This window comes from Coloeus monedula (genome assembly GCF_965178545.1).
Source record: "Coloeus monedula genome assembly, chromosome: 7".
NCBI lineage: Eukaryota > Metazoa > Chordata > Aves > Passeriformes > Corvidae > Coloeus > Coloeus monedula.
Genome location: NC_138787.1, coordinates 25,166,571 through 25,178,574, shown reverse-complemented (window position 1 = coordinate 25,178,574; position 12,004 = coordinate 25,166,571). Strand labels below are relative to the sequence as shown.

General features: G+C 58.3%; 1 protein-coding gene across 12 annotated transcripts in view; it reads right to left on the bottom strand.

Moving 5' to 3' along the window:
- Positions 1-12,004, bottom strand: part of TNS1 (tensin 1) — a 55,588-nt gene that overhangs the window by 22,834 nt on the left and 20,750 nt on the right. For 9 of the 12 annotated variants that reach the window (XM_082285268.1, XM_082285271.1, XM_082285264.1 and 6 more), the window contains 2 exons: positions 2,613-4,313; positions 140-220 (listed from right to left, as the gene is read on the bottom strand). In XM_082285268.1, the coding sequence (XP_082141394.1) occupies positions 140-220; positions 2,613-4,313 (1,782 nt within the window). The remainder of the gene's footprint in view (positions 1-139; positions 221-2,612; positions 4,314-12,004) is intronic. The other 3 variants (XM_082285266.1, XM_082285273.1, XM_082285275.1) reach the window with 1 other exon arrangement.

Sequence of the window (12,004 nt, the reverse complement as noted above, 5' to 3'; positions counted from 1 at the left end):
GAAGGATGAAAGGGAAGGAGAGAGAGAAGATGGGAAAAGGAAGGAAGGATGAGAGTGAAGGATGCAGGAGAGGGAAGGATGGATGGGAAGGTTGGAGAACAAGGAAGGAGGGGAAAGGAAGGAGGTGGAATGAACAAACCAGAGAAGGACCGTTGCTGGTTCAGAGGAGGACGGGGGACTTTGGTGCTCTTGTTGAGTTCCCTGAGCTTGGCGTTGTACTCTGCCAGCATACCAGGACAGGGAGTGCAAGGAGGGTGGGAGGTCACAGAGGACAGACACAGTCCCCTCACAGAGAGAGGAAGGGGCACACAGGACAAATGCCACAAGATACAACAGAGGGAGAGAGAGAGAGAGAGAAAAGAAGAGAAAATATTAGCTGGGGTCCAACAGATGAGTCTGGGGTCATTTGGGGTCTCAGGGAGCTCGGTCTCTGCTTGGAGCTGCTTTTCCATCAGCCAAAACTTGCCTGCCTCCAGGCACCACATAAACCCACATGGGAAATCAATGGTGCCTCCTAGCCATACATAGCCTTGTGCAACACTACAAATGCCCCATCACCATCCCCTCAGAGATTGCACCATGCAGGTCCCCTCCACCACAGAATGCTCAGGGCTGGGACAAGAAGGGCTGACCCCAGATGCCTTGCTAGGAGATGAGAGGGACTTAAAGGATGACAGGACCACCTCCTCCCTGTGGAGAGGTGCTGGGCATGCCAGTGCTGCCCTGTGCCATCTCTTCCCCTCCATCATCAGCGGGAAGAAGGAATGGGAGCATTTCCCCACCAAGAACAGAGGAGGTGTGAGATGCTCCTCATCTCTACGCCAGGACATGCAGGCAATTTATAGCAGCAGGGAATGTAAACAAACATGTCCATGCCCCACTGTCCCTGCTGGCTGTCCCCTCCCAATGCTGGCTTCAGGACACCTTGTTCCTGCCAGAGGTCAGGCCACCCGCCTGCGCTGTCCCCACCTCAGCACAGACAGCCCAGCTCCAGCAGAGACAGGTGGCCACAGGCTGGGCGCCATTCCCCAGATGCCTCTCTCCTCCCTGAGAAGCCCAGTAGCTGCAGGGGCATGACAGTGACCCCAGCCCAGCCCTGAGGACCTGACCCCAGGGCTGGGGGTATGGATTTTTCTGGTAGACACCATCAAAAATCCATTTCCCACACACTGCAAATACTCTTCCTCCTCTCCTTAGAGCTGTCCTCTTTTGCAGCCCATTTTAATACTTCATATGGGGTGGCAGGGGAAGGCAGGCATGTGCTGCTTATAATATTAAGTCCAGACATACAGCATAGTTTGGGCATCCATGTCTCCTTAGGTTTGTTTAAATTCTTTGCAGAAGCCCCACAACCCTTTGTGAATCTGATCTGGATCACTGAGGTCAGGTTCAGACGGATGCAAACTTCCTCCAACGACTCTATGACCCTCCTCATTTCCATTCCTGCCACGGGCACCCCTCCTGCCCCCCACCCTGTGACTCAGTCCCCACTCCTGGGAGGTTGATGCTGTTGGATTTTTCCAGCCAAGCCTTTTCCCCCTCCCTCTAATGCCGGGCGAGTTTCTGGACTGAGCACAGAGTTGGAAGGGACGGAGCTGCCAAGCCCCAGCATCACGAGCTGGCCCACAGCCCCAAACCTTTCCCAATAGTCACTCCACAATTGAACAACTGCAACCGAAGCAGTGGGGAAGGAGGGCACCAAGCTGCCACAGTGCCATGGCACCTTCTTCCAGGGCGGCTGGGACACTCTTGTGTCCCCTAAGCCCCTGAGCTAGAGCTGCAGGAAGGCAGGGCATTGGTGGATGCAGCTTCCCCTCCACAGCAGAGTTAATGCCTTCATCCAGCCACAGCACTGACACTCGGCAGTGCACCCAGCCAAGCACCAAACCCCTCTGGCAGGGAAATGTCTTCCGAGCCCCTGAGCACTGCCCCATGGCCAGGTCCAGATTCAAACCTCCCTGAGCAAAGCTGCACAGAATTACAGCTTACAGGCAATAGCCTAGTCCCCACTCCAGCAGCATCACAGCTGCCCAGGGAGGAGGTCCAAGCACTGAACTCAGCAATCCAGGGGGGAAAGCAGAGACTGAAATCAGGGATGAGAGCAGCTACATCAAACACAAGGCAAGTTCTCTGCTGGGACCCTATACCAGATCACGCTCTGGGCAGGGAGAGCACCATGCCCAAGTGGGGTACAGGCAGGATAACCTCAGCCAGAGATGAAAATATTTTCTCAAACTCTGCATATTCTCCCCAAAAGAAAGAAATCCCCCCAGTGACTGGCCCTGCCACCAGGGATGGACCAGCCCTGTTACCCCAATGGGGTGAGGATGGGGAAGATCTGATGCTCTCAGCCACCCTTTCCCACCTCTGGGCAATGCTGCTGCAGACAGCAAGCTGCAAAGGAGGATCTCAGCAAGGAAGAGCAGCCCAGGCTGCTCCCCTGCCCTGCATGTCTCCATGGCAGGTGGCTCAGTCCCAAGCCCAGATCCAGCACGAACAAGGAGTCTCTGCATGACTTATCCCCAGCTCCACCATGTATGCCACCCCCACATGCTCCAGCACCTCGGGACATGCGATCCTCCCCATCCCCCCAAGGAATCAAAGAATCCTACCTGCCACCCTGTGGGCCACCAGACCCTCCAGATTCAAGGGCTCTTCTGCCGACCTCGACAGGTCTTCATAGCTCTCCGGTCCCTTGAGGGGCGTCTGGTTTTGTGCTGGGACAGTGGGGGAAGGTGGGGAGGAGGTGAGTTGCTGCTGAGACCCCAGAGGGCTGTAGCACGAGGTGCTGAGTGAGACAGTGCCCATCTGTGTTCCAGCTGGGGCATGGCTGTAGCTCCTGGGCTCCGGCAGTGGTGCCAGCTGGTAGCTGTAGGGCGAATAGGTTTCCCGATACTCATGCACCCCATAGTCCAGCTCTCCGGGAGAATAGGCTTTGGCCCCAGGCTCGGAGACCACGGGGCTCACAGACGTGCCAAAGGACCTCGGCTGGGCCACCTGCGGAGTTGGCCGGGTGTAGAGACCAGCAATGGGCTGGGTCGAAAGGGAGGAAGGCAGGGATCCGGCTGGCTTGTCCTGACGGGATGTGGCAGGCACACTCTGTGACTTGTGGACAGCAGGTGCGAGGTCCAGCATGAGGACATCCAGTGCTTCGATGGACTGCTCAATCTCCCGGCGAGAGGGCGCCCGGGGGAATTCAGGCATGCTGTGGCTGTGAGGGGGCACCGTCTGCAGTGGGCTGGGCTGGGGGCTGCAGCTAGAGATGCTGGGGCTGTGGCTCTCCATGCCGACCTCCTGCAGCCGGGAAGGTGGCCGGCTTCCTCCTTGCTGTTGCCAGGAATTCAAGCCCCTCTGCACAGCCTCCCGGCTGCTGGTGCTGCGAGCCGGGGCCTGGGGCAGCGCCGGGTTCCCATCGTACTTGGCAGTGTCCACTGCCGGGAAGGACCGGGAGCGGTAGGTTCCGGGGTGGTCGTAGGCATACAGGTAGGGCTGGGAGCTGGGCAGTGGCTGAGGCTGGAGCCACCCCGGGGCATGGGAGCCTGGCAGGCGCTGTGGGTAGCCAGCCAGGTGCTCCTGAGTGGATGCCGAGGGCCGCAAGGAAGGCAGCGTGTCATGGAGGTGGTGGCCCATCAGGGTGTTCTGGTTGTCGTAGGGGTAGCCACCATTGGAGAGCGGCTCAGCATCATACAGCCCCTCCTTCAGCAGCTTCTCAGCCCCATTGCAGCTCGAGGGGCCATTGGGCAGCGACGACAGGCTGCCCACCCGGGGTGCTTCCTGGTAGCCGGTCTCACTGGCAGTGGTTGTGCCATCCAAGGAGGAGAGCGTGCCCAGGCTGCCCACGCTGTGCCCGTCCTGGTTGGGCAGCTCATCATCCAAGATATCCGTCTCCCGCTCGGCCACCAGTGCCGCGGCATTCCCATTGACGTGCACCTGAGCCGGCACCACGTGGCGGCCCGGCATGGCGGGCAGGCGTGCCGGCACAGGGCCGGGCACGTGGTTGTGCATGGGCGGCGCACTCTCCAAGCCAAAGCCAACAAGGAGACGATCCAGCTCCTGCTTCTCCTCAGGGCTCAACACCGCCTGGCCACTGGGTGCCCCGGTCACCCCCGGCTCATCAGTCCGGTCGGTCTTGGTGGAGGCGGTGGAGTTGCCCGAGTCGCTGCTCACTGAGAGTGTGTGCTCGACGTGGTTGGGTGCTGCCGAGAGCGGGAGTCGGGCAGCGTTGACGGCACCAGTGCTGCCGTGAAGGGAGTCTTTCTTCTTCACTTTAGCGTAGAGGCTCCCATCCAGGGGCCCTTGCGTGTGCCCAACTTCTGCAAGGGGAGAAACGAACACGAGACCCCAGATCAATTGCTGGCTCTCTGCACGGAGCTAATGGGTCCCATTAGCTGGTGATTTCGATTTCTTCCGTGTGCCAGAACACTTAATGACCAGCATCGATGTCTCCTCGGCACCCTCCACACTCCCACCGGCGCCACCATGCAGAGACATCGGAGCCAGATCCTCCCCATCCCCATGCCCCCACAGCCCCCCGATTTGCACGCAAGCACTGCCTGCTCCCCTGGGATCCACCAAATATCCCCTGACTACTTCCAGGCATCATTCCTGGCAATTCTTCTTCATGGTTGGCAAGGGCCGGGGCTACCCACACAGTCAGCCATCGCTGCTCCGCAGGGCTCATCCAGCCCCAAAGGGCCATGTGGCACCAGGGAGGCAAACAGGGAGGGTGAAGGAGATGCACCACAGGCCGTAGGAGGACAGGTGGAGGCAGTCAAGATGTGGCCTTGCAGCTCTTTGTGTCTCCAGCTGGATGGATGTACTCATCCCACGGGTGAAGGACAGATGAACCACAGACCCACCTCCCCTCTCCCTGCCCACTCTCCTCCCAGATGATGCATGGATCCAGCCAGACAGACATCCTTGACTTTTTCTTCCCTGGCTACAGACAGGCTCCCATCCTTTCTGTTCTTTTCCTTCCCTCTCTCAGGCCAGGTCAGTCTGCCCCAGAGCTTCCGCACCAGCAGTGCCACTGCCCAACCCTGAACATGCAGCACCTCCTCCCCGGGAAGGTCCCGGCGCCATGATTCAAGTCCAGTGCAGGCAGTTGGCTCTGCTCCGCAGCCCCAAAAGGCTGGGGGGTAGCCAGGGCATGGGAGCATCACCACCAGTAATCCTGCACTCCAGTTCTGAGCCCCCAGCTCCCATCACATCCATCAGCACCGACACCACAACCAGCTGCACACTTTAAACCTTTCCAAGTGGAGCAGACAGATTTTGGGGATAGAGAGGGACCTCGACCACTGACAGCAATGGGAATCATTCCCAAGCTGCATCCCCCCCTGCCAGAGCAAGCGCAGCACCGACTAGGCTGCAAACTCTTGTTTTTCCAGCTCCCTGACGAGGTTTCCTGGAAGGTCCCGCGAGCAGTGTTAAACACTTTCTTTTGGAGGAAAAAATGACTCTTCCCTGGCGGGGGGCCAGGCGGCTGACTCAGGGACGGAAGACGGCCCTAACACGATAGTGTGAAATCAGAGCGGTCCTATCTGCAAGCAAAACACTTCCGAGCCGGGACAGCTTAACCAGTCCCACGCCGCCGCACCCGCATTCCAGCAGCTCCCACGCCAACAACCCCCTCACCATACAGCAGAGAGGGGCAATAACACCGAGCCCAAGTCCTACCAAGGCACGGCCCTCTCCCTGTCACTGATTTTCCACTCCTGAACCCCCACTGGCAGTATCCCAAGGAGGCAGTTGAGCCCCCAAAGCCTCCCGTTGGCTTGAAGATGTCTCAGGACCACGCAGCAAGGTCCTCTCTGGGAACTCAGTATGGGAAAGGATGAGAATTTCTCCCAGAGACTCAGAGCTTCTTCATCCAGCCAGTAAAGCCAGAAGCCAGTAGCATTTAACTCCACAACACCTCCCTTACTAGGGAAAAGGGGAAGAGAGAGAGGAAAACCCTTTCCATGGAGGGAAAAAGAAAAAAGCAGCATATCCAAGGGCAGTGTCAATGCTGGACAGGCTGAGACATTGCTTGGAGACGGGAGGAAAGGCACAGCCCTCCTGTCTGATGGCAGCAATGGGTGCTGGCTGGTCTCGGGAAACAGGGCAAAAGCCAAGATGGGGGCTGGGATAAAAAGGGCAAAGGAAAGGAAAGCAAAAGGGAATAAATAAATATAAATGTAAGCACATGGTGCCTAGGGAGAAAATAAACGGGAAAGGCTTTAATTACTCTTTGGGCTGGGTACTGCCCCATGGCTGGGAGAAATGTCTCCAAGAGAGGTCAGGATGGGACACAATGCAGTTCATGGCAGAGCCAGAAAGCTCCGAGTGTTATGTCCTACCTTCCCCAAAACCTCTGGCTAGAAGGGGACATAGGGGGGCTGGTGACTGCCCCTCAAGAGCAGTACCAGGGTAGTAAGCAAGAGCCTGTGACAGCTCAGCCATCAGCCAAGCCCTCATCCTATGGTTGCTCTGACCCACACCTGATTGCTCATCCTGTCCTCAGCCCCATGGACCTCCTGGGCTCTGATGCCATGGGACAAATCCTGCTATTCACTGCCACTCTGAAGCCTCCTCCACTAACCCTGGGCCACACTATCACTCATATGACTATCTATTGCTTGTCACCTGAGAAGATAAAATAAAATAAAATTTTAAAAAATAAAATAAAATAAAATAAAATAAAATAAAATAAAATAAAATAAAATAAAATAAAATAAAAACTGAGGGATAATGGGACAGAACGCCTTAGCCAAACCAGCCACCCTCAAAGCAGTAGGCTCTCAGGACCCCAATTGCAAAGTGTCTGCAGCTCCCAGCAAGGTCAGATTCCATCCCTGAAGGTCAGAGCAGCTCCAGCCTGGCAGACTGTGCCATCCCATCGTGGGCTGGGTTTGCCGTGGGCTCAGCCCCGGACGCAGCTCTGTTCTGGCTCTATCTGCTCCAGCTGTATGGAGGCAGCTGCGAGAAGCTCTGAGCCGGGTCCCAGCCCTGCTGCCAGGGTCACGGACCCAGAGGAGAAATGTTCTGCCCTCTCCCTTCCCAGCACCCTGTGGCTACACCCAGTAAAAAAACTGGTCCAGGAAAGTGTGACAACACTTGAGGGGGTCAGCTTGCATCCCCAAAATCCCAGGTATCTGCCTCACACGCAGTGGGGTGCAGCACACAGCATCATGCACCAGCATAAATCCTGTCCACAGCTATGCACCAGTCCAGAAGATAAGGCTGAGGCATCACCGTGTCTCCCCCCGTCCCGCACCCAGGAACATCCCACCTGCTGCCTCCACTCCCCACCACCCAGAGCCCTGGCCCCAATGCATCTCTGCGTTCCTGCAGGGAAGACCCTGGGATCCCGGGACCCTTTGCAGGATCTGGGGTGTGAGCTGAATCTCACAGGGAAGAGTTCAGCCTCCTCATCGCTGGTTTCATCCTGTAACCAGATATGATGGCACGGAGCAACCCCATCCCCTGAGCCGTGGGTCACCACAGCCATGAATTCCCCACCCAGCCCCCAGACCAAAGAAAAGCAAAGTCAGGACTTACCAAAAGGGACGGGAATGAAAAGATCCCAGGCCAAGGGACGGAGCAGGAAGCAAAATCCCTTTCCTTCACCCCTTCCAGCACCAGAGCCTTCCAGGGGCACCTGGTGTGGCGGCAGCTCGAACGGCGTCCGCAGCCAGCTCCGTGTGTCCGTCCAGGACAGGAGCCGACGGCCTGGAGCTGGCTTGGGTTGGCGTTTGTCCCTTTGGCTTTGCTTTCCCTCTCGCGGAGGGAGCTACTCCCTTCCCAGCGCCGTGTCCCGCGGGGCCTCGAGAGGGGCACCCGGCCGGCGGCGGGGCGCCGGAAGGGGTGGGATACGGGGAACCCCAGGACACGGGGAGCTGGAGGGGAGGATGGAAGAGCCGAAGGTGGCGGAGATGGGATGGAGGCGAGGAGGTGCGGCCGTGCTCCCCTCCGCCCCAGACCACACAGGGACCACAGGGAGGAGCGGGAGGGGAAGGGGAGCGGCGCGGGGAGGGCGGCGGGGCCGCCCAAGCTCCAGCCCCAGCCCGAGTTAACCTCAGTGAGGTGCGGAGAGGGTGGGAGCCATGGAGGGAGGACAGCCAGACAGACAGCTTCCAGCTATGAATATTAACTACTTCCTCCACAGGCAGGGCTCCGCCGCGTTAACTGTTTCCTAGGCAGGACAGACAGCCGGACAGCTGGACAGCCTGCCCGCCTCGCACCGTGCACTGTGCATCACCCCGCTGGGTGACCCCCTCATTTAAGACACCCAGCCCTGCCCGGCTCCTGTGTGCATGCGTCACACCTGTCCCCAAAGAGCAGCGACACATTCAGGGTGGGGATGTACTTCCAAGCCACACATGATGCTGAAATCCAGACGGGTCTGCAAATTCAAATGTCTTGCTGGAGATTTGGGTTTCTCCATCTGAAATAACTACACAGCTAAAGAGGGGTGGAAACCAGCCATGGACAAGCCACCGACCCTGCCGACCCATTTTCACAATCCCCTTGCCTGCCCTGCCAGCACCACAGGCACAGCGTGGACACACCAGCACTGTTTTCGGGATGCACACACGGCCCTGCTCTGTGACAGGAGTTACGGCACGATCCCATCCAGTCCAGAGCTGTCTGAGACTGCACTGCTCCACTCCAAGCAAAATCCACGCTAGGATGGCGCTGACAATTTGCTGGTCCAGGTGACAGCAAGCCCACCCCACGTCCAGGCCCCTGCCTGAACCCATGCTCAGGACTCCACACCTCAACTGATCCAACATCCTCGGCAAAACGTGAGGCTCTTCCACTCTAATCCCCCAAACTGCACGTTTCCCACACCCCCATGGATGACGGCAGGGGATGAGAGCAGTGTTTCCAGCTGGCCCCCTGACTCACAGCCCTGTTTGCTCCCAGAAAATACCACATGCCAAGCCAGCGTCCTTCCAAAACCTCCAAAGTTTGCTTGCTTCTCTGCCTTACTTTTTGTCCCGGCTGTGTTGGCTGTGGGAGCGCAGAGACAGAGCTCCCCACTCCTGCCAGGGGACAGCCCCAGCCCTAAGCACAGGAACTGCTACAAGTTTTGACTTTAAGGACAGTTTAAAGGGGGAAGAGAAGGGGCTGAGCTTCCACCAGCTGGGCTCTCTCTCCCTGCATCCCAGCCCTGCCTGGTTCCTGGTCCCAATGGGAACAAACCCCATCACCACCCCACATGACAACCCCAAATACCAGGTCAGAGGACAGATCCTGCCCTGGGAATAGCCACACTCCAGCTGAAATGTCTCGCCAAGCCCACAGATGCTCCAGCATTTCTCCAATGAGGAATAACCAGAAGCAAAGGGGACACTCCCTGTGAATTCCCATCCAGCCCACACAGATCCCCAAACCCCTCCAAAATGCCCACCTCAGCTCACCCTTACCTTGCAGGAGATGGAGCAGAGAGCAGCAGAGAGGAGCAGAACAAGGAATGGGAAGTGGATTCCTTCAGCTTTAGTCAGCTGGTGAAGGCAAGAGGAGAGCCAGTGGCCCCCCTCCTCATCAAGCCTGGCCTAGGGACAGATCCAGCCGCAGGGGGAGAGCAGCAGCCCGCCAGCAGCTCCGGCAATGGATTTAACAGCTCTGGCCTGGCCCATTTGGCTCTCTACCTCTGCACAGCCTGGCCTACCCTCCTGGGCAGCCTCAGCCCCTCCTGATAAGTGGGACAGGATTTGACCCCACTAGGAAAAGTGTGCCCCATGAGATGCCACTCCTGGGGGACGAACAGATGACAGCAACCCCATGGAGGGGCTTTCTCCTCCATGGAAAAGTGTAGGATCAGCATCCAGCTCCACTTGTGGGGTTCCAGAACCCCCTGACCTTTGCCACATGCAGTTCAGGCTCTGCTGTGACCTCCCCTCACTGGAAGGGTGGGATGCTCCTCCCAGTCCCCACCCCGGCCAGCCCTGCCCTGTGAGTGGGGATGAGCTGCAGGGGAGCCCTATGCCAGAACCATGACTCAGGTGGGGATTTAGGAACTCTCTCGCAGATGCTGGATTTGGCCAGGCCCTGGCCACTCTCTTCCAGGCCCGGTAAAAAGATGGGGGAGGCAGGACCAGCCCAGGGTGGGTCCAAGGACCAGTGGTTACAGGGAACTGCTGGGCTGGGGACACATGCCCAGCCCTTTCACATTTTCTCACACCACCCTGGGATGGCAGAGCAATCACACATGCAGACCTCGAGGACAACCCCTCCACTGACTCCATGCCAGCCCCAGCACCCTGTTCTCCATCAGCAGTGGTTTTCTCAGCAAAACCAAACCAGGCCATTAACGATCTCCTCCCAGAGTTACCCACCAGCATCTGCAGTACCCCAAACACTTCTCTGCAGCTATCCTCCAACCCGCTGCACACCCAGCAATGCCACATCCAGCTTCCAGCCTCCTCCTGCCTCCCTGGAGCCAGCTTGGCACCCCAAGGAGAGCTACCACAGTGCTGGCAACCGCAAAAACAGCCAGAAGAAGAAGCATGCCATCACCTCCCTTCGGCCTTCAAACACCCTCAGCCAACCAATGGCCATGGGGACTGCAGCAGGAACCTCCCATGCAGCCACCACTAACCCCAAAGCCCTTTCGAGGAAGAGGAAGGAGCGCCCGCAGAGCCACTTGCCTTCCCCAGGCTGTGCGGACATGGATGAGGGGCAGAAGGACAGGCTGTGGGGGAATCCCAGCATACCCCACTCTCCCTAAGGACCATGGGGCAGCCCAAACACAGTGGGCAGCAGAGACCTTGCTGAGCAAAGAAAGAGGGAGAGTTCACTGATGGGGCCAGCATGTCCCATGGAAGTGGCTCACAGAGAGCTTGTTGAATCCAGCTGTGTCCCCTCAGCCAGAGAGGAAGATGTGGGGGTACAGATCCCCCTCTCATGCCTCCTGCTCTGGAAGAGCTTAGCCAACTGATGACCCCGCTGCAAATGAGCTTCCCCTTCTCCAAGTCCCCACAGATAAGCACAGCAGAGGCGAGGGGAACACCAGGACAGGCACCATCCCCAGCCACCCACCTGCCTCTCCAGCTTTGGGGTCCCACAGGACCATCCCACCCTGCCAGGCACCCCCCAGCCCTTAGGGGTGCTCCATGCTGAGACAAAGCTGCTGGAGAAAGGGCATCCACTGCCACTGAGAGCGGCTGTGGCCAGCAGAGAGGCAGCATGGGGGAACCCACCGTTTGGCAGGCGATCCCGATCCCGTTGGCCCAGGCTGCAGCGACGGTCTGTGGGGAGCCTTCGCCGAATGGCAGGACGGGCAGTGGCAGGGACAAGGAGCAGCGGCTGATCCCAGCTCAGCGTGGGTCCCGGTGCCAACCTCACCCCCCTCCACCCCCGGACGCCGCTTGCTCACGCCTGGTGGTGCCAAAAATGTGGCGTGCAATTCCCTGACCAAATAAGGCAAGAACGACCATAAACAGGGACCCCCCCTGCACAGCCGGACACCAGAGCCCCCATCCTGGCTCGGGACAGGCTGGAAAAGAGGAAAAGTGACAACAGAGAAGGAAGAAGATGGGAGCCCCTTGAGCCCTCACCGACTCCCACCACCACTGCTCAAAGTAGCCCATGGGACAGCTGGGGAAAGACCCCTTACAGATGGGCTTCTTGCAGCTGCTTGTGCTGGCAGGGGTCAGAGGGCAGCCTTCTGCCTGTGGCTTCACCCTTCCACAGTCCCGGCTCATCTCCAAACTGGGGCAATGTTTAAAAATTCAAGGTGCCCTCACTCCCTATTGCCACCCTCCCAGCACAGAGGACAGCCCAGTCGGCACATGGAGGCACCTCCACAGCCCTGACGTCTGCTAAGACCCCCCAAGGGGGAATGGAAAGGAGCCCTGGGGCACTTCTGCAACCCCAATATTCACCAAGACCCCCATGAGAGTACAGAGATAAGTCCTGGGGTACCCCTGCAGCCCTGTGAGGGGCTAGGGGTGCAGAAACTTTGGCCCAGGGTTCAGAGGGGAACACATGCAATGAGGCACTCAGGTCTCTGCAG